The sequence below is a fragment of the Apis florea genome, unplaced genomic scaffold (genome assembly GCF_048593485.1).
Source record: "Apis florea isolate Af1SG1 unplaced genomic scaffold, ASM4859348v1 contig_3803_pilon, whole genome shotgun sequence".
Taxonomy (NCBI): Eukaryota; Metazoa; Arthropoda; class Insecta; order Hymenoptera; family Apidae; genus Apis; species Apis florea.
In genome coordinates this window covers 2087387-2113924 of record NW_028256864.1, presented here as the reverse complement: position 1 = coordinate 2113924, position 26538 = coordinate 2087387, and the positions used below count along the sequence as shown (strand labels likewise).

Sequence of the window (26538 nt, the reverse complement as noted above, 5' to 3'; positions counted from 1 at the left end):
AGTGTACGGGCGAAACTGAATTCTCACACCCGCACGGAACGAGAGTGGCAAATAACAAACGATGAAACTAACGCGGTCTATTTCCCACACTCGGCACTGCACTCGAGCGCCGGGAGATTTTCCCATTTTCCCCAATAGGGCCGTGAAATTGAGCAGACAAATCGCAGCTCGAGAGAGCGAGACGAATTTCACCGGTCTGTGCCCTCTGTATCCAACGTCTGTCACCTTCTATTTGCAGATCTCTTTCCCCCTTGTTTCCAACTGTTATTAGTGGAACAGATTAATTCATTCTAGCTGTCCACTCGTGAAAATGTTCATCCACTTTATATTGTTCAGAAAATATTAAAAAAAAAAAAAAATAAAACAAAACGATCCTCAAACATTTAACACTTTTCAATTCCATCCATTTATATATATATTTGCAAAAATGTCACAATCTGTCTAGATATTCCAAGCGTCTCATCACGCTCTGTTATCTCCATTAAGATCCATTAAATTCGCTCGATAATCGATGCTCCATTCCACCGGATAGTCGAAAACATCCGCAATCGGGCTATCAATATATACGGTTCCGTGCCAGTGACTGTTCCAGAACGGATATCCGCGGCGAGGGATTATTAGTTTTCCGCTCTTGGAAGCGGTGTTTTCATCGAGCGGACATATAACGCAGGAAAAGAGAGAGAGAGAGAAGGAGAGGGAAAGAGAGAGGATAGTATAGAGAACGTCTAGGCCGTACGTTACGGTCTGGGGGAGCCGCTTCTCTGTCCTACGGTAGGCGTGGTTGAAATCACGAGATGATTTATCCTTTGCGAAGCGGTAACTGCCGAGATCCTCGGCTAAACGACCACGGTCCTTCGTGTATTAACCGTAATGCACTCTGCCGTTACCATTGTGCGCACTGTATATAACTATACCTACCCTTGGCCAGGATCTTGCACAACCCCTCGTCCAAGGCTCTTTCTCATTTAGCCGCGTGGATCATTCTCCTTTACCTTCTGGACCACGTTACTCGTCCGTTTAAAGTGGTTGTCACGAATATCTAGTATTGTAAGAGATTTTTTTTCTTGAGGAAGAAAACTGAATTTATTTAAAATTTCTTGTTATTATTAATTTTGTTCCCAAATGATGTGAGATGCTAATCGATTTTTATAATATCATTCGATTCTAACGGCGCAATGCCCGGTTTTGCTGCACAAATATCGAATTAGGATTGTCAGAACAGTGCAAATAATAATATACGGGAAGAAAATTACAACCATGATACCTTCCGTACATTAAACCGATACTCCACACACTTTGAACCCTACCCTATTGTGTCCCATAATTTCTTTCCCCCGACGTAACGCCCCAAGCTAAAGTCACTGCATGATTTTGCCCGATCCTTCCTACGTTAATGCGCGTGAGATGCATCGAACGTATTATTGATATTCGTGTAGTCGCAAATGTTGATCGATTAGGCGTCGCGCGAGCTACGTGTAATTTATATATTTCGACGAAAAGAGACATGTCAGAATTTTGACAAGAGAAAACTCGACAATACTGCTTGATAATCAACATATATAAAAATTGCTACGATAAAACGTCTCTTAATATTGTTAAATACTATCTACGATCAGAGATTAATCAAATTTCATTTGAAGTATATTTTTAATTCTAGAAACTACATCTTACCCCTTTACTTCTTTTACTTCTTCATCTACAAATCAGCTTCCAGTGTCGTCGTTTTTTTTTTTTCTTACCCCAATCGCTAACCGTAATCGATTTTCGAGTTGTTTTGACAATTACGTCGAGTCAGATTTCTCGAAGGGGTTCCCTTTTGTCGGCTCCCAAACGAGATCGGTGTCTCCCATGGGATCCACCTTGACGTGGAAAATTGCAGGCTGCACACCACAGGCGGGGTAGGTATTTTCGCAGACTACGGCGCGTGCTTCGTGGAGAGAGCATGGAAAAAATCTGGCCCCATGCACACCTCCCTTGAACGCCTCGTAGGCGTGACCCCATATGCCACTTTCAGCCGTGCAACCTAACCGCTCGTCGATATGCATTGGCGCATTGTGCCAGCTAATTTGCCCCAAGGTTGAAAAGAATTTCTTGAAGAATTTGGCAGATGTAGCTTCTTTCCTCGTCGATTCTTCGTTCACGAATAAAAGTGATTTTCTTTCTTCTTTCTTCTTGCAAGAAAGAAGATATTTATCAAACGTGTCTGAGCAATATGTTGTGAACGAAGTTTTGTTTTCTATTGTATTAGAAAAATTGGATCGAGAAAGTTCTTGAGTTTTTCGTTGAATTTCAATTGAAATACAAGGTGTTATTTTATTAGCAGAACGAGTCGTTAATAATTTTTAAAGAATTTTAAGGAATTTATATATATAACTTTCGAAAAGTCATCATATTACAAGCGTCTTTGAAGATACTTATTATAATATCGTTGACGCCATAAAGCTGGGGATCAATGATATGGTATGCATTCACAGGAACACGATATTTCACATGATATTCGCACGTTTTTTATTGCCTTTTCGATATACACTTTCGCCGTTCTTCCGCTCCACGTGATACAGCTGCACGCTCGATCGATTCATCGTGCCACCACTAGTTTTGGAGCAAAGACTCGCTTAAACGTATAAGGAAATTATCTTACAAGTACAACCTACGACCCCTGTTCGGGAGAATATAGCGTCCAGATAGTACGTTGTGTGCGAAAGCTATTTACACAATCATTTTTCATCAAGGGTGGGTTACACTTATTTACAAATTGATCTCGATCGTGGTAGAAAATATTGGACGATTTTGGAATAATTTCGATGGATCACGAGGAGGTAGAAAGAATCGAACGATGGAAGAGATAATACCGTTGAAATCGAAGGCATCACAGATTCCCAAGAATTTCGTTATTCGAGTCAGCATAATAAATCACTTGCACGATTCTCTCTTTTTACTTTTCCATCGTTCAAAGATATTCTTCCTCGTGATTCATCCTCTCAGAGTAATATCCAGATCACTATACAACTGGTGATTCATCGACAATCTTCACTCATTCATTTCAAATCAACGTTCCTGTCAATCTTTCCGACATCCCTCCTCGTTAAATAACCAAAAAAAAAAAATCTTACGCGATTCTCATCACGCATCTCCAATTAATATCAACACAATTCACTTCTTAGCTTTCACTACCTGCCGGAAGAGCTAAGTCCACCGCGATGAGAGGGAACCGTGAAAGCTCTCAGTCCAACACCGACACCGATTCCAACTCCGCTGCTCAAAGGACTCTGGACCTGGCCACTCAGATTAATGGACGAATTGACCAATCCGAGAGCATCTCCTAGAACGGACGAGGATGCGCTGGAACTGGGATTCTCGGCGGTTGGCCTGACCCTCGGTGGCCTGGCACACTTCTCCAAGTGATGGTGGTGAGATCTGACCGCCAGTCTGCTAACGTGAACAGGAATCGGAACGACGATCCTGGTACCATTCCCAGAATGTTGGCCGGCAGCACCGTTATGCCTGTTCGAGGCACCAGGTGTCGCCAGGCTGTTCGCCCCGGATCCGACACCACCTCCGCTCAACCCTGCCTTCACTCTTTTCCACTTGGCTCTCCGATTTTGAAACCAGATTTTCACCTGGACCTCAGACAATTTCAACGCGTGGGCGATGTGAGATCTCTCGGTGAGGCTGAGGTATTTCTTCGCGTGGAATTCTCGTTCCAATTCCAATAATTGTTCAGAGGTGAAGGCTGTTCGCCTTCGCCTGGCCTTGTTGCTGCTGGATCCGCTTGTGGACGTGCCTTGCCCATTTTCCAGGGATCCACCGGGGCTCACGTTGCTCGACGCGTTGCTGGACATCGTGTCGGTCGCATCGTGGCCCTCCCCGGTCACGCTTAGTCCTCCGCCTTCGTCCTCGCTGTCCGCTGAGGCGCGACCATTCTCTGAACCTGGAATCAAGGTGTGCACGATGAAGAAATTGTTTCTTAAATGCGAATTGAACGGAAGATTATCGGCTGTCAGGAAGTTTTGAAAATTTCTCCTTTATTTTCTACCGATGGAAGTTTGAAAAAACGTATTTTCAATTGATTCGTGATTTGTCATTGAGCGGCCGAACAATTGCATCGGTATTCGATAGAATTAATTGGAATTAACAGCAATACAGTTTGAGAAGAAGAAAAAGATTTAATATGCGGGACATGCAACTGCCTCGACCATAAAGCGTATGTCTCTCGATCGAAGTTTCGCTTCCTGACTCTGTTATTTTCCACGTGTTCTATTCTCTTTTCCCTTGGTCTCTTACGAGCCAGCTGAACACCCCACTTATAGTAAACGGCGAGGAACAAAGTATTGTTTTATTATTTCACCGCGTTTTATACACTTTAGTTGATGTACAAATAAAATATTAATGAGCCTCGAATGAAAAAGTTTCCTTTCGTAATGGTAATGGTGAAGTGAGAAATTCTAGGAAGAAATGTGTTCAAGTCTTGATAAAACTTTTAATCGATGACTATAGGTTATTCGGAATCGTTATTTAGATATCAAAGCTCTTTATAAAAATTATTTATCATAGTGCCACAAAACGCGATCAATGCGCGAAACTTGAAAAATACGAGCAATATAAAACAGAAATAAAAAAAATACGAATATATATAAAGTTTTTTGTTTAAAGTTATTATGCTTATCAATTTTTCAAAGCTTACCATGGTTCCAAATTATTATTACTAAGAAACAATTTCTACAATCATAATTGTTTTGTACATTTATCAATTTCAATATAAAATTTTCAACGTGTATATAATTTATATAAATCTACGTTATTCCATTTTGAAAGATGACCGAATACTTTTTACCAAAAATTGTATATTATGAGCAATATCGAATCAAAGAGACCATGATCGTCATTATCGATCCAAAAATCTCCGATATCACGACCAGACATGAATAACCATCGTGGAAAACTCGCTTCCTACAACAATCATTTACAAGTTGTCGAGATTATAGCTTCCGCCTTCTTTTATTCATTTTCGTTGTTTACGACCGTTCCGCGCGTATACACTCGATACAACGTGCAACATCGAGTTTCTGCGACGAAGTTACCTCGCCGGGGGTTTGATGCACCCGTACGTTTATTAATTCAAAGAGTTTCGATTGAATGGGCCATACGCTTCCGCGAACGAGAGAGACGGGACCGCGATGCACACCGTGGACAAACGTTCGGGCGTTGTCCCCTAGTGGTCTTTACATTTTATACGATACCGAAGATTGAAGACTGATCGATCGCTGAAACGATACCGTTACATCTCTATTCCGCGCTCTTTCCTCGCCATTAACTTTGTATAGAGCAATTGCTCGATTCCAGAAGACGTGTTCTATGTTTAGGAAATCGACATTTAACCTATCGGATCTGGCGCGTCAATTGACGCGGGATAGTGATATTTAAACGTTATTAAATTTAATCGTTCAAATTGTCGCAATAGTTAATATAACTCTTTTATAACTCTTTTTGAAGAAATTCAACGATAGATGTAAAGATCGTGTAGAAGATGTAAACGAAGCTTGGAAATTTTTATTTTTGGATGATATTGTGAATGAATGTATTTGTTTTTTTCAAAGTGAATTGAAGTTGAGGTGGTTATATTTAAGGTAGCAACAATTGTAAATGTTAAAATTAACAATTATATTCTAATTCGATTTAAAAATTATATAAAAAAATTCATTGCTTGCGATTATCACTATGATATGCAGTGAAACATGCAGTAAGTACAGTTGTCTATACTAGCTGTGAGTGCACCAAGATATTGGCGATTCGCCAATTCGAGGTTCGATCCGGTTCCTGCACCCGTCGGAATGGCGCTGTACTCGCGGAACTATACATCTTTATGATATATTCTCGTCGAGTGAAAATGGAAACAGATATATCTCTTCAAATTTTTTTTTTTTTTTTTTACTATCATCACATAAAAATTGTCACATTTTGTCCATAATAGATAAAAAAATCATTGTTCTTCTTCTTCTTTTTTTTTTTTTTTTTCCTAAAGGCGAGTGAAACTCGTGCATGAATTTCACTGGCAACAATTGCTATAACGTAGTTCGATAAACTGTAATATCCCTTCTGCGATTGTAAAGTAATCATTTCGAGAGTTTTATGACAGAGAAGACATCGAGCTATTATCTTATGCTACGTTCACGGTATTTACGGTTTGAAATAGAATTAGTTATGTAATAAGATGCCTTTTTATTCAGTTCCACCGATTGCTTTATCGCTCTGAAACTTGGAAATTTCCCTTTAACTCATTATCCTATTTTTTCTATTTTACTGTTCTTCTTTTTTTTTTTCTTTTAATCATTGAATTTCTGAAATGTATTGGATGTTCATTATATATTTTTTCTTGTTTATATACGTAAAGTATATATTTCTATCATTTCCAGAAGTAAATAAATTGCATCGATGATCGTCAGATTTGGAAACAATATCATTTAATCGATATCACGAAAAGAAATTTCATACTGTCGATATTACGATATCATCGAGCTTTAAATATTCACACACACACACACACACACACACAAGGACATATCTAGGTTATATCCATGCATTTGATATAGATTATTCATTGAACTTGCTATTAACAAGATAATTTTACTGTGAATTGATTCTCGACATAAATATTAAACCGACAAAACGGAACAGAAACTACATGCATTTTTTAATATTTCGTAAAAATTCTTAGACAATTGGATTTTAATTTAATCAAAAGTAATTATCGATAAATCGATATGGACGATCTGTATTTAGTCAATTCTTTATTTTGCGAGACCATTAACTGGTTCGACTAATCGAAGGGTCCAATTCAGATCGTGCTGCTCCCCTTGGACAAGTTTTTTTTCGTCAGAATTCGGTTTCTTCTTGGGAATGAAGCATTGCAAAACGACCCCTCCTTTGCCGTGTTGCTCGCCATAGGGATCACGATGGGTAATGAATAAGAAAAAAATCGAGATTCTGCTGGAAAAGCAGAAAAAAAATCTGTTCTCGCTTTGCTTTGATAATAAAAGAAATATCGATCAGGAAAAGTTTGCGAATGATTTTCTTTATAATTAATATCTAAATATAATTTAACAAATTAATGATTATTATGTATTTCTTTGTGTTATATTAAATTTCAGTTCTTATAGATATAATTCTTCCTAATCGATATCTCGACAAATTTCAGTTAAACTTGCGATCGATGCGACTAAATGTTATTTGGCACAGCTATTGAATAAATCATACTGTTTAACGAGCAGACGAAATCGTTTAGTGAAGTCGTGAAGTTGATTGCTCAGATTCAATGAAGTTAATGTAAGAAATTCTTAATGAGAACGAAAAGTCACTGAAGTGGCACAGAAATCGCGTTTACTTTTGTTTTAATCTTTTATTTGAAAAGAAACCTTCTCCAATAAGATAAAAAATGAAAACTTCTTTCAATTAAGAAATTTAGATATAATACAAATAAATTTTAGAAATTGTATGTAAATTTAAATTGTTCTTTATAAAAAGGGAAAAAAGGATTTTCTCTTAATATTTTAAAAAGAAGAATAAATTTCAGAATTTTTCGATTCTTGTCAAATATACAATATAAAATAAGTGCACGTTATCTCTCGAGAGCAAAATAAATATTTAAAGATAAATGCAAATAAAAACTCGAAAATATTGAGGAAAAGCATTCATCAAGTGTGAACCAGATTAGAAAATAAATCTGTCAAATCTCTGCTCGACTTTTCCATTTAATAGAACGAGAATTAATACATATATCAATCTTTGAAAAATCTTTATGCACGTCGTTTCAATTCATTTCGAACATTTATCAGATGAAACGAATTTTTTAAGATTCTATAAATTGTCTAAAATTCAAAAGATCTCATTCATACTACTATCAAATAATTATTCATTGGATAATTTCATTTAATTCACGATCGATATATTTTATTTATATTCATAACTTTATTCATCCGTAACGTTTCTTTAATACAATTAATTTTCTGCATCACTTTTCAGTGCAGTGTCTATCACTTTCCTTAATGAAGGGAAATTCCATTAAAAAATTTTCAGATATATACAATTCTTGAAAATTGTTATCATTTCATCTTCGTGAATAACTTTATACCATTCATATATGAATAATTAAAAATAGATTTATTAAAATCTACACATTCTTTTATTATTCCATTATTTCGTATCCTTTGATTTAATAAGATTCTTTGTAAAAATTTATTATTAAAAATGTTAAAATAGAAGCGAATATTAATAAATGGAATTTTTCACTTATATTTCATTTATTTTAATTTAAAAAAAAAATACACACTTACGTATACATTTGGCAAAATTTCAGATGAATAAAATTAAAAATAAAAATTTTGCTTTGAAAAATTCCAAACGGAAACAGGATTCATTCATATATTCGATCTATTGCGAGCTGAATGACACAATTAGATAAAAATTTCATTAGCGAGATTGAAACCGTTTTAAGACTCGCGGTTCGTTTAAAGCGGTCCAGACACCACGCAAATAGAATTATATGATCGATCGTCTCTTAAATGAAAATCACATAAAATGTACGTGACAATTCGCTGAATGAATGAAAATGTCGGTTAGAAAATCTGTTAGAAATCTAAAAACAAATGTTGAATAAAATTCATTCAAAAAAAAAAAGAAAGAAATTTGCTTCTAAGAAAAACAATAATCAAAATTTTCTCCAATGATATTAAATCAAAACAAACCAATGATAAACAAAAAATTACGAGAGAGAGAAAGAGAGAGAGAGAGAGAGAGGAGTTATATACCAGTTTGACCTCAGAGAGAGAGAGAGAGAGACTCATACATATGTCACGAACGTAATACATCGAGGCGGTTCGATCACAGTAAGAACTTCCTCCATTGAAACCTCTTTATATACAATGGTTACATGGCGACGAGTGGAAAAAATAAAAAAAAAAGAAAAGAAGAAAAAAAAAGGCATAAAACGATAAAACCGACGGGAGCAGCAGAGAGAACGAACCGAACCAGGAGAAAACGATTCAGGTGGATCGTTTCCGATGTACTAAGGGGCTAAGAATAGAGAGAGGGCGATACGTCTCCCGATCGGTGTGTTCGTCGTAACGATCGGCACACCGGTTCGGCACGGTGCGTCATAAATGACCGATGACAGATTCCTCGAAGCCATTTCGTTGCGCATACGAAATCGCCTCGGTCGGCGGTACATCAATAAAAAGTGATCGGCCACGAATAAATGCGCGCGACTTCGTCGATCGCCCGTTCGCCCCCGCGCCGCCTTCGGAAATACGTGATCGGCGAGTTTCGACTTTCCATCGAACACATCGGCCTCCCCTCCATCGGCCGAACAACCGTCGCGACCCATTACGGACCTGTACGAAACAATTAGGCGGTTGCGTTTCTCGACCTCTTGGAGAGGAGAAATTTCCAATTTGCTTTGGATATTATTGTTTTAACTTGGATATGATAGAACTTGCAGTGTGGTAGTAAGATTTGTTTTATTAATTAGTAGTTTTGTATTGGTAGTATTGTTTTATGTAAGAAATCAGGAGAATATTGAATATTTTTACATCTAACTCGAACGTAGAGGAACGAATCTAATTGTAATGCGTAGTATTTTTGAAGAAGAAAGAAAAATTGTTCAGGGAAGAGGGAAGATATTTGCGTAGGCGCAAAATTTGCATAAGCGTCCACAATCCAATTATAATTGGAATATCATATCATGGAGGTCATTCTAATTAACAAGTTAATCGAGGGTTAAATTAATTTGCGTTGGTGGTTCTTCGATCATTCCATGCAGCGTATTTCAGAGAAGGAAAGGGATAATAAATTGGACGAAATGGGAACGAAAAGTGATTAGTAAGCAAGCAACGTATTACGTGACTTCGTTGATTCGTGATCAGAGTTCATTAACTCGAATAATACTCTTTGGAGCAATTATAATCTTCAATTTAGTCAACAGTTACCTGAAAAGGTACTTATCCTTTCATAAATTATTTTTACAAATTTTAAATAATAATCTTTCTCTCTAAAATTAAAAAAAAAAAAGAAGAAGAAGAAATAAAATGACAAGTGACAAATGAAGTTCAAAAATTTCCATCGTCTTTTCCTTCCCAACGAAGGGCAAGGAAAAGGAAAGCGTCAGCTGTGTCACAGCGAGAAACGCGAATCGAAAAAAATCGCGATGAATCGCGTTTAAGGATTCCAGGAGCGTATCCTCGACTACGATCGCAGTCGCCACGATCGAAGCCGGCAAAGGGCCCGAGATCCACAGTAGCGTGCATAAATTATAGCGTCCCAAAGTCAAATCTCATACAGCTCGCACACATCTGTAAAATTCCGTACGCACACGCGCTTAAGTACGTGATACGGTACTCGGTGAATCCTGGCCGAATTTCAAACGGCGGGCGAACATTCGACGAAGAACCCCTGTTCCTCGAACAGAAGGGCGATGTTCGGAAATTTCTTCGATCCGATCGATAATTTGTCGTATATATTTTTCCGTGAAATCGATGAAAAAATCGTCTACGTACGAGAAAAATTCGTAGGAATTTTTTTAAACGAATAAAGCCGTTCTATGATGATCGATCTCTTGCAATTTTATAAGCGTGGGTAAAGAGATATCTATTGAACGTGCTAATGAATATCTGATGATTTTCCAAACTTATTACATTGAAGAGAATCGAGGATACACTCTTGATAAACGGATTTATCATCGTTCTAATAATAAGATAAGATTCTCGATCGATCGTTCAATTGCTAATTGCTGCCGTGTTTCGTCAGTCCTAGAAATAATTGAAACGATCACTCCCGCATCCTGTTAACACTAACAACCGTCAGACATCGAGCTATGGTATAGAGCTCGCCCGTGCCTCGAATATAGAATTACCTATGGCTGTAAGTTAATAGCAGAATATAAATAAATAGGTATTTCACGATCCCGTTTGCACGTCGGTGCAGTGGTTAATAAACCATCGAAGAATCGAAGATGTTCAATCTCGTAGTACGTGTAACGTGACATTACATCATCGATAATATTTATCTAATTCGAAAATCATAAATGAATCGAAAACAACGAATGAATAACAGTGAAAATTGATAAAATTAAATTCATAAAAATCTAATGTCCACTTATTAAAAATCGTTCGAAAAGTAAAAATTGCTTATTCTGAAAAAAAAAAAAGAAATTCAGAAAAATACATACTGCGAATTCTATTTTATTTAATCATATATAACCTGAACTTACCGTGTCTCGATTTAGAAAGATCGTGAGCAGGTGATGCCGGTGAATCGATACTACCATCGTCCTCGCTGTCTGTGAAACTGGTCGAGCCACGATGATTTGAACCACGGTGACAAGGGGTCGGATAAGCCGCGCCTTGAAGGTGATTCGTCCCTGGACCGAGATGTTGCGACAACCGATTCTGATAAAGATCCTGATGAGACGGATAACTGGCGGAGGTATGCGCTGGTAACATTGGGACACCGGAAGTCCCGCCGCTGCCGTACATCCGCATCGGTAGCCATGCACCGTACAAACCGAGCGGCACTCCGAAACCTGGAACCACGAAAAATTAATCAATTAATCAATTTGCTCTGAAGAAATTTATAAGTCGAATAAGTAGTTCAATTTATAAATTAGTTTAATATTAATTTTATTAATTTTTTCTATAATTGTTTTTTAATAAATAATGTACATGATTACATAATTTATAGTATCGCCCTATTTTGACACGCATATAATGCAGATAATAGTTTCTATGAATAACGCTCGAATATCGTACGAAATCAAATGTCACGATGAAGTATTATTTTGATTTTTATCCGCGACGATTTATTTTTAAAAAACGATCTACGAGAATTGCAATGTCGTATAAATCTGAATCTTATTACATTCTTAAGATGACGTTCAGAGGAATTTATTTTAAGTAAACTTCATTCCCCGGAAAAAGTAGGGCGTTCACGGATTAAATTATGCATGCTACATCCGGTAATTACAAGATTCAGAATGAAAACGAGGTTGTATATGTAACGGATAATTAATTGATGAAATTTGTATTTTATTTCGTATTCTATAAATTTATATATAAATAATAAATATTTAATAATAAATATTTTCCTATTTCTTGAGGAATTAAATTATCAATACGGACAATAATATAATGAATATCAAATAAGTAGTTTTATTCTAATAATTTGATTTTAAAATGCAGCTATATTGAATAAAATATACATCTCGTGTGTAAATACGAAAATGAATAAAATTTTATAAATTTTTCATTATATGATATAATAAGAATAATTGAGAAATATTACAAATATAATTAATATATTTGAATGTTTAACAGAGAATGAATGAATAGAAAAATCAGAATAATTGACCCCACCACGCGATATAATTATGCAAGATAAGGAAGTAATCTATTATACATTACAATAATCGATTATACACGTTGCTATACCATGATATGTCCCGATAGTTGATTGTGCATTCATAATCTAATTTGCACAGCTACATCTATTACATCATAACAGCTATCACGACTAAGATAAATAATATAACACTATATATATAAAACTATCTAAAAGAATTCTAACAATTTTATAAGAATATCATATAAAACAATATATGTTAATATTTTTCCTCCAATTTTCTATAAATTTTACAAGAATTCTTCAATATTCTACAAGGAGAAGAAGAAGAAGAAGAAATAATTTGAGCATGCGAGTTTGAAACACAAACCAACCAGGAGGAAGTGCACTGGCAGCCGCGGTCGCCAAATAGTGTCTCTGATAAAGATATTCCCTATCTCGATCAGAATCTTCTTCGTTTTCGTTTATTCTCTCTCCTTGATTCCCTGAATCGCAGCTTCCCTTCTGTGTGCCGCAATTACCGATCAAACTCTCGATCGTGAAAGGTTTCGGCGTTGGTCGCCGTTGCAATTTCGATTCTCCGATCGAAGATTCGAGTTCGTCGGTCGCTGATCCGACATCCAATTCCGTTTCCTCTACGTTGGAATCCATCTCTCTCTCTCTCTCTCTCTCTCTCTCTCTCTTTCTCTCTCTTTTTCGAAATTTCGCGACAATAAACGATCTATCGTTTCATGATTCGACGATTGTTACAATTCCTTCCTCCGATATGTTCTGAATCTTCTGAATTACGTAATATCAGATGATAGCAAGTAATATTTTTTTCAGATTTGTTCGATATTCTATACAATTGTTTCTTAATAGTTAATATCCAATTATATTTTAATAATGATATAGAATCGGTTTGAAGTGGTTTTATGATTATAAAATTCGATATGAATATTTATTGCTCCATTAAAAGTGAATTAATGAATTCTAACGAGGCTTCTCGGTGCAAAAATTTCATTAAAATTGAATTATTTAAATAACACAGTGTACCGTTATTTTGTAACAGCCAGTTCTATAATCATGCGTACATTAAAAGCTTTTTATACGTGCATCAATAAGTCCATCGTGAAAATATTTTCATTACTGTGAAATTACTTATTCCTAACAAATATATCTTCTCGTTTGCACTATAATATATGTATTATTTTAATTTTCTTACCAGATATCGATTTTAAAATTCATGTTAATGTATATTTTTTGATACACTGAACTTACTGGTTACGAATACCATGACATTCAAGTTCATAGAATATTTTAAATTGATCATCATATATTTAACTTTTCTTGATTACTTAGTTTAAAAATCTTCAAATAGCACAGAAATTTAACAATTCTATATATCAATTCAGACTAAATTCTCGTATTCTTCCTTTCAAAGACAGCAGTTTAACTCGCTATATAATTGATTCCAGTTCCTCGAACACGAAGTCCCAATTTCATCACTTTGTAAAATTTCAATTTCACCTTTTAGTATCTCAAAGAAAACTTTCCGTTAAATCACAAAATCCAAGTTCTCCAATCTTACTCCTCTCCTCCTCCACAAACGTTCACCTTCCCTCCAAAAGATCTTCCTCTCCAAAAACCTCCACTTCCTCACTCCGAATCACAGTTTCGTTCCAACCAAGATCTTCCATTCGCCCTAAAACCCAATATACTCCAAAAGTTTCCAGAATCACGAAAACGGAACAGAAACGGCACTCGAACCACAAGTATTTAAAACGCGGATTCGACCCCTTCCCCCGTTCACCTTTTCGTCGCCGTGACGAGGGAACGCGTGTGTACGCGTTTCCAAACACGAGCAAAGGAATCGGAGGGGGTGAGAAGAGGTAGAGAGAGAGAGAAAAAAAAAAGCACGTGGAGAAGACCGCACGGGGCACAAGTCGACGGGCAACTGGCGGCCGGCGGCGAGCCGCATTTCAATTGCTGGGCCACGTCCGTGACGCGCCGACTCGCGGCGGCGTGGCAGCTGGCGTGGCCGCGTAACCGCACGGACGCGGTTCAGCCGCGTCCCTGATTGGTCGCTGAGCGAGCCAACTGCGTTCGCGGACGCGCCTACCGATCCGTGGGCCGCCATCTTGCTACCGTAGCCGCTTTTGTCCTTACGCGCTCGCGATCCGCCGGCGTGATCGAGCTTGGACCAAGGATGAATTTCACCTGCACCGTGGCCCTGGATAGTCTGGCATCGATTCAACGTTAATTGCCGCCTGTGACGGACAAAATCGTTCCTGTGTAGAGTTATATAGGGACAGCTTGGTTCTCGTCCTTCTCGAGGAATTTCTGATATTTCCTCGTTTAACGAGAACAGCGGTCTGGAAAATTCTCGCTTACTTTTATCGTTATCTATTCCGTAATAAAATCACAAAATTACAATGAAGAACATTGAAAAAAGAATATCGATATCTATTGTGTTCTAGAGAAACACATATCGAAATATCATTTATTGAGAAATTGTGAATGACAGAAGACGAATCATGCATTAAGATATTTTCGATGACGAGTATTAGATTGTTTGATAAGTATTGAAGCATTTTTTTTTTCGAGAAAAATATGATAAATATTGGAATATAGAGGCGAATGAATGCAAAGCTTTCGACGATTATTTCCTCTTCGATTATCGTTTCTAAATCCTCTTCATCTCGGATCTTAAATAGAATTCTGAAGGATGAAAGTCGAAGCCGAGGAAAGTTTTAGACAAGATTGATTCTTGTGTTGAGCAAACACGATCCCGATGACGTCGAGCGGATTGACACCGAGAAGGGTACATCATTATCCTTCTAGTGGATTGGCTCGCGTCAAGATCGGCACGGATAGCCGTGCTCGTTAAGGAAACGTGGTGCGGGGGTGGCGTGGTGAGCAACCTAATGGAAGACACGTTCATCGGCGGCTCTCGCGGTCGAACGATAAAAATACGAGAGGGACGCGGTTGGTGGGCTTATGGTAAACGTGCACCGTGCTGAAAGCTGAGCTGCCTCGTTAACGCTGATCACTCATACTGCATACTCGTTATGACGTAAATACACCCACGTGACCGGTCTAATAACGCGTCGATTATGCACGCGAGTCGGCCCACCCGAAATAGCTCGGACCCATTGCAACGGATTTTGATGAATGTTAATTCGATGAGTAAGAACGGTGGCCAATAATTGTTAAGGAATCGTATTATCGATAAATTTTTTTTTTTTTTGAAATGTGAATAAAACTTTTCTTGTTATTGTTGATCTTTAAACTAAAGTGATATTGTAAAGAAGATACACACAGCTCGGTGAAATTTAAAATTAATAAAATTTCTATTAGCTTGATATCCTATGAATAAAGTAATGAACGATTATCATTGATCTTGAAGATATCCGAAATTCGACAATCATCTTTCTTAATATGCAGTTGGAACATGTTAGAACATGTTTTTAAATTATTGTTATGATATATTGTATTTTTTAAGAAAAAAATCATAATATCCGTGTTGTTTTCCAAGGATTAAGATAAGGAAAAAAGGAAAAGATGAACAAAGGATGCAATTACTTACCGGCGCATAATTTCTCGTTCGTCACAGAAGAACCTCGTGGCAGGTTACACCCATTCATCGTTTCTTCTGTTTGTAGGCGTTTCCAAGCTGGCTAATCGGTACATCACGCTAATAGTGACGCTATTTTGGCACTCGTTAACATGACACCAGTCTAATTGAGCTTCTAACAGAATCTAAAGTTAAACGGCTGGTCGTTATACAAGGCCCATGTATCTTCCAGCTTGTTGCGACAACGATCTTTTAAAGAGATAAAAAATTTATTTTCTATCCTCAATTCATTTACGTTTAAGAGATATAATATAATATTTCTGGAATTTTCATTCCTTCATTTTATACGGAAATAGTTTCATTCGATGATAATTGAATTAAGTGAATATTACGAGTCTTTATTCTTAGAGATTTCAATGGTCTTTAAATACGGTGAATATGGTTGGTCTATGAGATGCTGTCAGAAGAAGTTTATCGTGCGAGGAAAACCATTTGGACGAAAGTTGTTCGTGTGACAACGAAGCGGAAATGAGTATCGACCGGATCTGCAGAGGAATACGGGGCTGACAAAATAGCGCTTAACGGGTTGTAAAACAAGATGAAAGTGTTGTAAATAAAATCCACGAAACTGTCGAAACGTAATTAAAAGACGAATTTCTCTGAAATTTGAGCGTGGAAAAGTTCTAAATATAAATTTACATTCTCCAATTATACTCTGATTCTTCAATCAAATTACAATATATCTATCTATTTTTCTATTTTATTTTTATAAATATTTCAAACCACTATCCATATATATTTCAATATTAATAATCCATGTTTAAAAATATTCTAATTAAATCCAACCAATAATTTCCATTCGTATCTCTATTTAGAAAATGATAGATAAAATATTGGATAAGTTACTTACTATTCAAATCAACAAACAAAAACATACTGCCAATATAGTACTAACATCTATTAACATCTACTAACATAGTAGATAATTTTAAATACAAATATCTCCATCGGGACATCCGCACTCGAAAAAAATTGTAAAACTAGAATTCTCGGTTGAAATTTACACAACATTCATTTCTGTCAACGTTTCTCGCCGTTTCACGCGTGTTGACATCACGAGGCACGGATTTTCCCCAGCGCTAGCGTAAGACGCGCGCAAGGAGATTCAGACACGAATACTCAGACGGCCCTAAATCTTGTCTCGGTGGTCTCCCCTTTATTTTACTTCGCGGAGGCGTCGTTCTTGCAGATCTTTCGTTACGCACGTGTGAACGGAAGCGTCGACTCTTAAACGCCTCGGTTCTTAAGCACGCCGCGGTAAAAGTATGGCTTTTAATTGCCTGATGTTTCGTCGGCCATATGGAAGGACACAATATACAATATTGTTGGGATATAAGAATGATTTAATTGGAAAAGAGTTAATGGAATGTTGTGTAAATCGCATTTTCTAAAAATGATTTACGCGATTGAAAAATCTGTTTGAATTTTTAAGCAATAAATTAATTAACTCGAGAAAACTATCTACAAGTAGTTTCTTGATTTGTCAAAATTTGAACAATAAAGAGATTTAAATATATATAACGACGAATTATTATTATATAAGGAGAAGAGAGAAATAATAGAAAGGATTATGACTAAGATTTTTATAAAACTTCTATCAAATTCTTATCATTTTTAAAATGAAATAAAGAGTAAGAAGAAATAATATATTTTAATAAGATTGGAATAGATTCTCGGGAATAAATTAGGTAGAAGAATTTAAATCTTACACGAATAGAAGGATACCGTATACATTTGACGGTTCATTTTCCTTCCACCACTCTCTTCCTTTTATCTTTCTCGCGCAATTTCTCCTTCTTCCCCATCCCCCTTCTTTCTCGCTCTCCATTTCTTCATTTTCCTCTATTTACGAGGAATATCACTCTCCAATTTCTTCTTTTAATTTACAACTTAATGGCTCGTTTATAGCTCACCACGACTTACAACGAGACATTGTACCAAACCTTAACCAAAATCCTTGACCTTCCTTTCCAAACGATCCTTTACACAGACAATTAAATTTGAATTCACCACACAACAACCGTTTAAACCACCAAAATTTAAGATTACTCAACATCTTCCAATACAATCTTTAATTAATCATCTCTACTGTTAAAACCTACTGTCAAATTATTTTCAAAACTCTGAATCCGCTATTCCATGATTCAATTCCTATTCCACGAAGGGACAGGTTGCTCTCACAACCAGGCACAACGAGGCACGCGAATCCATGAAACAGAAAAAAAAGGAACGCGAGGGAAAGATTTCCCTTCTCAAAAGAAGAGCGTCGCGCCTGCGTTTCCAAAGATAGCGGCCAGCAAAGAGGGGAAAAACGCGGATGGAAAGGGTGTAGAATCCGCGATTGGCGGCTCGACATTAAATCCGCCGCGAGGAAAACAGCTACGAACGCAGAGGGTGCAGAAATCGATGGTTAGCAAATTGGTGGGCGTCGTGAAAACCGAGAAACCGCGCACATAGTAATGGATCGAGCAGGGTTTCTCGATGGTAGTGGCGGCAAATTGTACACGATGGAGGATAGGTATCGCGAAACCTAATCCAACTTCGTGTCGTAACGAGAACATCTGATGAGTTAGGGAACCATTATGGAGCCGAAATCGTTGGTGGTCTCGTAATCGTTGGGGTTTCCATGGCATGCATCACGGACATGCTACATTGCCGGGAACGTTGGACGGTTTTATAGCGCTCGAATGATGCATTTCAATGGTGCAGGTGCATCATTTGAAAATAATCTGTAATTTGTGAAAGATAAATTCTCTAATAATTTCTAACAATAATGAAATATATAGCGTGTAAAAAGGAAAAGAAGAAGAAGATGAGTGTGGTTTGTGCTTGTAACAAATTCAGATAGATACCTCAAAAGAGGGGGAAGCTTTTTGTTACGAAACATGCGAGCAAATATGGACGTACTGTATATATGTAATACTACATATTAATGACATATCGCTGACATCGATAAGGCTTGTTAAAAATTTTTAAAAATGTACATGGAAAATTTTTTCACTGTTCAAATTTCCACTTTTCAAAACCAATTATTAAATTATTAAAGCTATTACTCAACTGATCCGTCAATTAAAAATATATACAATAATTTTTAACTGTGCAAGTTATTTTCAAAGAATGTGTAATCTCTTTATTCGTTCGATAAAAGCAAATTTTGAAATTCTTCAAGTTGTGTCCCACTCGATCATTAAATATTCGCGCACGAAAGCTTGCCCTCGCGAGAATACAACAAAAGATTTCTCTGATTCACGCGAGAATGCGGTGAAAAAAAGATACCCGCTTAAACTAATAGCGAGCGTTTTCGTTGAGACGTTAAACGGGTGCCCGATGCCTAAATCACGTTAACCGTACGGGACATGACTAAACGGGTGCTATCTTGAGAGGAAGACCGAGAGAAGTGGCGAACGTCCTCGGCACTAAACGGGACGTGGTTTCAATTATGCGTGAAATGAAGGCGGCGATGCGTGCGTACGCTTGCCGACAGGCGGCACGGACGCGCGTATGCCACGTCGCGGGTGTAGTTGCGCTCGTAGAAAGAGCTTAAAACGTCCACGCGGTTCTGAATAATCGCCAAAGTGTATGTAATCGGCTTCTAATTGCGCGTGGAAACTACGCTCATTTGTGAAACGGGATTTATCGGGCGTAATCAAGATTTCCAGGTCCACGGGGCGAAAATTTGACAAAATTTTGCACGCGTATAATTTTCTAATCTTCCTTATTTTAATTTGTAGCATTGTATTCTTTTTTCCCTCGATCGAGATTATTATTTTTTCAAAATAAAATAATTTGGATTACCTTCTTAATGATTCAAGATATAAAATTTGAAATATTGGATGGAAACAATGATTGGGAAAAATTTTTTCGCTAAATAACGATTGCAGAACGTGTGTCACGTTTCACGTGATGGACATTAAAAACAACTACGCGACGAAGACGTCACGGTACACACGCACACACGAGTCAAATCAAGATAATCTTTCCGCCTCGTCCATGGAACAGAAGCGTGTATGCATATGTGGTTTGACGAGGGGGAGCCGAGCAGGAACGTAGATGGCATTCCTCTAATTTGTCGGCACGACTTTGTCGGCTAATCAATCGAGTTCGTGATTACCATGCGTCGCGAGAGGTTAACCACGATGAGGTTCCTCACTTTTTCGTGCCGTGTCTGTCTATCTACGCGTAATCATAGTTGGAAAGTGTGAACGCGCGCCCATCTATACGAACGATTGATTTGAACAACTTGATGAATCAATTGTTGATATTGATTATAAAATGAGTCGAGCGTTGTTGTCTATCGAGTATTTTTGTTTATTTTACGATAGATAATTGATTATAATTAAACGAATATATGTGAATATAAATATAAAGATGGAAGAGGTTGTCGAAGAAACGATTAAAAATCTCTCGTTACTTCTCGTCTTTGTTAATAAATCGATCGGAAGAGAGGGAAGCGCAAAACTCTCGCTGTTAATCTCCGCGTTTACTTAAACGGAGCACAGCTGGCCGACTAATTAATTTTTTCTCATCGGAGGCTATCGGCAGGGAAGAATATGTACATGATGTCGTCGGTGTACTTCAAAGCGATCGGCAGTCGCATTCGGATGGAAGGGGACAAGTCAAACAGCTCGACGTTCAAAGAGACGGACTTTTTTATGGGATAATCTTCTACCTCTTGCTGCTCTTTTTCTCGTTTTACCTAACAACCAGCAAGTATGAATAGATATTTGTGATGTAAAGATACATGACTCTGTACGTTAATTATACTTGTCCTTACTACGCTATTGAATAATACAATACCTGGATAAATTCTAGACTCCCTGTTAATCTTTTCAACAGTTTTAATTTGAAATTTAATATGATAATTGTTGAACGTTACGCTTAATTTTTAATCTAATTGTCTTCTAATTATCTCAACTCGATTTTGATCTTCGAAAAACGTGATATTAAACACGATGTGAAAAAAAAAAAGTGAAAGTGAAGGGGAGTAATGGAATCGAGTAAAAATAGTGGGATGAATATCCGGCTGTCCGAAACAAGCCTAAATACGTCTCGAAAATATTCTATGGCGTAACGGGCGAATGGTACAAAGGATTCGGCGGAAACGTCGGGTATACGACTGAATCCTACAAATAATCCCGTCGAAGTGTCGCCACGCTTCGATGGACACATAAATGCCGTGCTCGTTCGGGCATGAGTTTCTTGCCTCTCTCGAGAATCGCCCACGCTGATTTCTTTGTCTCTCTGTTATCGGGATCAGAAATCGAATTTTAACGATATTTTCACAGTGGATGAAGAATCTGTTAGCTTAGCGCGCTTTCGTTCTTGAGTTTTTTTTACAAAGGAAAATATCATCGTTGTTATTCGATGATGAGTTATGAACAGTGTGCGCGCGTGAAGAAAACATGTACAACAAATGATACAAGATCAAAAATGATTATGAAATTTTCGATCGAATACGCGAATTTCTCGGTGTTGGCGTGTGTAAGGGCGGTTTGTAACACGAGATCCCTTTATCGAAACGAAAATGCATACGCAGAGCAGAGAGAAGGGTGTAGGAATAGCGAATTCATGAAAGTATTAAAATGCAAAGGGCATAAAATATATTTGAAAGTTAAATACGAGTCAAGTGGCGTCCCCGATAGGGTGTAACCAAACTCTGACGTAGTCAGAGCCCCTTCTTCCCATTCTTCTTGTATTCGTCGTGTTTCGATGGTTTTGGCAACCTTGCGCTGAGAATATTTTCCCAAACCACTGTTCAAAACACTATCCCAAAGATACCCAGAAGTCACTATTTTTCAAAACCAGACTTCGAACAATCTTTTCTTCCAAAAGAAGAAAAAGAAAACGAGAGGGAAACTTATCAAAAACCTATTTTTCACCCTCAACCGCCTATTATTACCAGAACTGGCGCTCTCCAAATTTTTTTTCACCGCTCCATCAACCATCGAGGATCGGCGATGCTTTCCTACTCGAGCAGGGCGTACAATGGCCGCGCGATTCCCGAGGATTCCCCGACTCGTGTACAAGGAGGAGAGGGTTTAGGGGGGCAGGGGGCCTCTATTGTTCCGGTGTAGCCTTAATGCGCGCCGTTGTAAACAGCGTTACAATGGAATAACTTCGTTAGCATAATCGCGTCACAGAGTCGCCTGGCGCCCCCTGCCTCTCCCGCTCCACTGCACCCCTTTTGGATTTTACGGGTGGTTTCCCCCCGGACGGCCTCGTGGGCGGACCCGATCCGATCCGCTGCCGCGTTTAACCGTCGCTCCAGTATTATTCATTGTCGCGATTGAATCGTTTATCTCGTCGGATGGCCGCGCGACGGGATCCCGACGACACGACACCGATCGTATACACGGCATCGACACGGATCTCTCGACGATGGGCGACGATTTGATCGCTAAATGGGGTTAAACGACCCGTCCACGTTATGAATATCCCAACATCCCGCGATCATGACTCGCGAAGATTTCGATCGCGTCAGGATTCGTCGAGTCATCTGTCTTTCGATTCCTCGTCGAATGAAAGCGGTGAAACGCGTCGATTAATTTTATGACCGTGATGGATAATTTGGTCGATTTGACAAGTTGGAATAGTGTGTAGATCGTAGAGATCGTTTGTTGAATAAAGTAATGATAATTTGAATTTTAACTTTCTATAAGTAATATTTCCACGCAAAAGAAGATAATTCGATTTTGAAATGTGCAAAGTAATGAATTACAAGTTGTATAAAGTAAAATTTTTACGCGTGGCTAAAGAACACGCGTGTTGTATCTAAGAAAAAAGTTGTTTTTTTTCACTCGATACAAATTGTCAAAGTATAATCCAAAGATGATTTATACCTTTCACGTGACATGGCATTATGGGGATAGTATTATACTTATAAATCGATAGACAATAAAATTTTGACTAAACAAGGTTGATCAAGCAATAAGCTGAAGATAATCACGAGACGAATCAACGTTTCCCTAGTTAATTACGTGAAATTATCCCGCCAGGCGAGATCGAATTAATTCTACGCGCGATCCCGCCGGCGTACATGACATTTTTCGCCCTCCAGTCTTCGCTCGCGTTCACAATGGAAATGTTAAGCGAATCGTGGATTCGCAACGCTCGTCACTCTTGTTCGTCTCTCGACAAAGCGGTTCTCCCGTGTCCGCGAACGTCAATTTAAGCGCAAGGGCGCCGTGAGTTGCTTGACACGTTGACGACCGCCGCCATCGTTGATGGAAAGATGATCGAGAACCGTCCTCGAGGGACTGTCTATCGGTGGCGTAAATCGTTATACGATAACTATTCCACGAATTATTGGCGGATCGTTTTAATTCCGTTTTCCTCGATTCTCGTTCCTTCGACGATAAAACTTTTTCATAGCGGGTATTGTAATTTCAAAGTAACTTTTTCTTTTTAAGGGAGGAAGCATGATTTTTATAAATTTTTACACGAAGAATTCTATTGCGCAGAGTTATTTTCGCAAAGGATTGAATCGTATAATTAAACTTTTATTTAATTATAAATTCGCATAAGATTGAATCCGTGAAGTTATTTCCTTTGTTACTGTTATCGTCGAATTGTTCTTGTTGATTCAAATAATAGTTAAATTCGAGTCATTGCTAAAAAAAAGAAAGTCATCAATGACGAATTCGTTCTAGCGGGGATGAAGGAAACCCACACAAATTCGTGGCTGTTGCTCCATTAGGGACTTTTCCCCGGTCGCCCGTCGTCGTACTGATTTCTGGCTTCTCCCAGCGCGACGAAAAATAATCTCTTTTCTTCTCGTCTCTCCCTTCTAGGCTAGAACGCCCGCTGCGGACGTCAAAATATGACAGCTCTCTCGGGTCACCACTTTCCGCGACAAGAGTTGCGTTCAAGGGGGTTGCGACGAGCGATCATTAAAATAAAGTGGCGCTCGAAACCACCACAGTGCTCTTAACTGCGTTTTCCGTTCATATATCCTTCCAGGAAGATCAACTTTTAGTTTAAATATTATTATTCTCCACGAACGTTCGAACGTTCACTTTTCAAAGAAAAATATCAAATGCACATTTTATTTCCTTTTCCACTCCACACAGAATATTATATAAACTTCTTTGTTGACACAAGATCGATAAAATAAATCACATAAATTGTAAAATCTAATTAATTAAATGTGCAACATTCTTTTATTTTGAATACTTGACTATGTTGAATAAATAAAATGAGTTTATTTGGTAAAATAAATAAATTGTTTGATTTGTTTGAATGTTGCCGCAATAAAATGTCACTCACCACGACTCGATTACGAAGTTAATTTGGATAAATAATACAGTGACTCGATTTCGCATATTTACGGCTTAAATGGGTGTCGCAATGAGAACCACTGTGTGGTACGCGGTTAAGCTGACGGAAACGGTAAATGGTTCGCATCCAACCCCCTCAACGAGACGCTAATTCATATTCATAGGTGTAGCGTTTAGTATTGTGCCGCTGTGATTCTCCGGAGAGTTTGCCCGAAGAAGAACGTCGGGAAGGAGAAACATCAAGTTACATTAACTTGTCGCGTTATCATTGCGCATAAATTCATTGATATTTCGTACGTCCTTCGCAATTTTCAGTCTTTTTAAAAAAAAAAGTATACTTTTTATACTTATTTGCGAATGTTATGAAATTAATTAATTATTTAAGGCGAGATAATAAAACGATAAAATGAATTGTATTTAAAAATCTCATTGAATCTGATTTGTAAGAATTTCATGTAATTAGTTTGCATGCGAGATATATTTCATAGAATAAGTAAATATGATCTTTTGATTGACGTAAATCGATGTAGAAGTAGTAAAGTTTTGACGATAATTTGAAGTTACTAACAAAAATCGAGAATTTATTTCAAAATAGGTAATCGTTCTGCCATCTGTTAACAGGGCAGGGAATTAAACTATCTCATATGTCTATCACTAATATAGATTGGAGGATATGTGTGAATATAATACAATATCACAAATCATTTATTATTATTCTTATATTTTTCTTTGTTACGTACTAGATAAATATAAATTTTTCTTGAAATATTATTATATAATAACATTTCAATTATAAAATTTTATATAAAAAATGTATTTGTAAGTAAATAAAAATATATTAATAAGAAATTATTTACTAATAATGCTAATTATAAATACTCTCAATTGTTACGTTAAGTAATTTACAATTACTTTGAGTAAATTACAACGAGGATTATTTAATAATATATTATATATCTGATATCAAAATGTTAATAATTTATTATATAATAATAATACTTCTATAATAAGCATAATATATAAATAAAATAAAAAAAATTAGATTTTAAATTTTATCTACGAATTTTAATGTAATAAACGTTTAGCAGAATAAGTTTAAAACCGAATATAAATATTTTTTGCATTTTTAAATCATATATATATAAATAATTTACCTAGTAATGCAGTAAATTATATTCCTCCTTCATTTTTATTTGGCTTTACATTAGCTTTACGAATATGATGATAGCTTGGTAAGATTTTTAATAAAAATTCTATTTGACTTATTGGAGGCTGTAAATAATAAAATATGAAATTATATATACTTCAAATGTCATTTATGATATAATCTAAAATTCAATAGAAACTTACATATGGTTTATCGTGCATTTCTCTACGTTGACACTCATTACCATAAATTATGGTATTTTCAGGTATTATATCTGGTTCTGTTAATGAACACGATGCTCCAATAATACAACCATTGGTCAGTTCAATTTCTCGACCCACATGTGCTATAAACACAAAAAGTACAATTGTACTTAAAACACATATATATAAAATATATATAAATAATTTTTTTATTAATATATATTAACCTTTGCTTTCTAAAATATTATTATCTCCAACTTTAAATGCTTCACAAGTACAATCAGTCTCAAATACATTATAACTGCCTATTATTTGTACGGGAATTGTTGCTGGTTCTGGAGTATCTGGTGGTAACCTAGAACAAAATGATCAAATATTTTATTTTAATATGAAAAAAAAAAAAAGAGTATGATTGATAAGTATGTCTGAAATTACCTATTTGCTATAGTTGCCATTTCTTCTATAATGTTTCCTTCACCTATTATGATCGGTCCAGCTTCTGCAATGATACTTGCTCTTGGATGAATTATAGTTTTTGGTCCAATAGTGATGTCCCCTTTTAATATACTTTCCTCGCATACTAAAGCTCCTACTGCTATTTTTACACTGCAGAAAGATTCATATATCTCTATTTTATAATACAGTACTGACTTAACCTCAAATAAGGTAAATATCTTGATTTAATAGATGTATTATACGATATATTATAAATTTTTTCTAATAAATAAAGAAAAAAATGTTACTAAAATATAAATATATAAATAAAATAATGATAAATTTTGTGAATTTTCTCACTTTGTACGACGACTGACAAATGAACTCATCGTAGCGATTAACACTTGTACTTGTAACGCCATCCTTGATGATTTTCATGTACTACTTACCGCGGATTTTTTGAAACTTAAACTC

The 26538-nt window shown here is 36.8% G+C and overlaps 2 protein-coding genes across 4 annotated transcripts; both read right to left on the bottom strand.

Annotated features, from left to right (window-relative positions):
• Nucleotides 1-2484: 2484 nt before the first annotated feature.
• On the bottom strand, nucleotides 2485-14311 carry unpg (homeobox protein unplugged). 2 transcript variants are annotated; one of them, XM_031919465.2, is made up of 4 exons: nucleotides 14180-14311; nucleotides 12762-14071; nucleotides 11261-11572; nucleotides 2485-3931 (listed from the first exon to the last, which is right to left on the bottom strand). In XM_031919465.2, exons 2-4 carry the CDS (start codon nucleotides 13036-13038, stop codon nucleotides 3171-3173), a joined length of 1350 nt encoding a protein of 449 aa, XP_031775325.2. In that variant the 5' UTR covers nucleotides 13039-14071; nucleotides 14180-14311; the 3' UTR covers nucleotides 2485-3170. The 2 variants fall into 2 exon arrangements, with proteins under 2 accessions (XP_031775325.2, XP_003698001.2); XM_003697953.4 differs by having other exon boundaries at nucleotides 12762-14311.
• On the bottom strand, nucleotides 11447-26510 carry DCTN6-p27 (dynactin subunit 6). 2 transcript variants are annotated; one of them, XM_086916698.1, is made up of 6 exons: nucleotides 26425-26510; nucleotides 26065-26235; nucleotides 25857-25984; nucleotides 25630-25772; nucleotides 25434-25551; nucleotides 11447-11572 (listed from the first exon to the last, which is right to left on the bottom strand). In XM_086916698.1, the coding sequence occupies exons 1-5, from the start codon at nucleotides 26484-26486 to the stop codon at nucleotides 25450-25452; spliced, it is 606 nt and encodes a 201-aa protein (XP_086772824.1). In that variant the 5' UTR covers nucleotides 26487-26510; the 3' UTR covers nucleotides 11447-11572; nucleotides 25434-25449. The 2 variants fall into 2 exon arrangements, with proteins under 2 accessions (XP_086772824.1, XP_003698043.2); XM_003697995.3 differs by lacking the exon at nucleotides 11447-11572 and having other exon boundaries at nucleotides 24981-25551.
• Between the last annotated feature and the right edge of the window lie 28 nt (nucleotides 26511-26538).

Coding starts and splice junctions, on each gene's coding strand:
- unpg (XM_003697953.4), bottom strand. CDS start 13,038: ATGGATTCCAACGTAGAGGAAACGGAATTGGATGTCGGATCAGCGACC. Junction 11,573..12,761: donor TGCCAGTGCACTTCCTCCTG/GTTGGTTTGTGT, acceptor TCGTGGTTCCAG/GTTTCGGAGTGCCGCTCGGT. Junction 3,932..11,260: donor TCTTTCTAAATCGAGACACG/GTAAGTTCAGGT, acceptor CCTTGATTCCAG/GTTCAGAGAATGGTCGCGCC.
- DCTN6-p27 (XM_086916698.1), bottom strand. CDS start 26,486: ATGGCGTTACAAGTACAAGTGTTAATCGCTACGATGAGTTCATTTGTC. Junction 25,773..25,856: donor TAATATTTTAGAAAGCAAAG/GTTAATATATAT, acceptor TTGTGTTTATAG/CACATGTGGGTCGAGAAATT. Junction 25,552..25,629: donor AAATGCACGATAAACCATAT/GTAAGTTTCTAT, acceptor TATTATTTACAG/CCTCCAATAAGTCAAATAGA.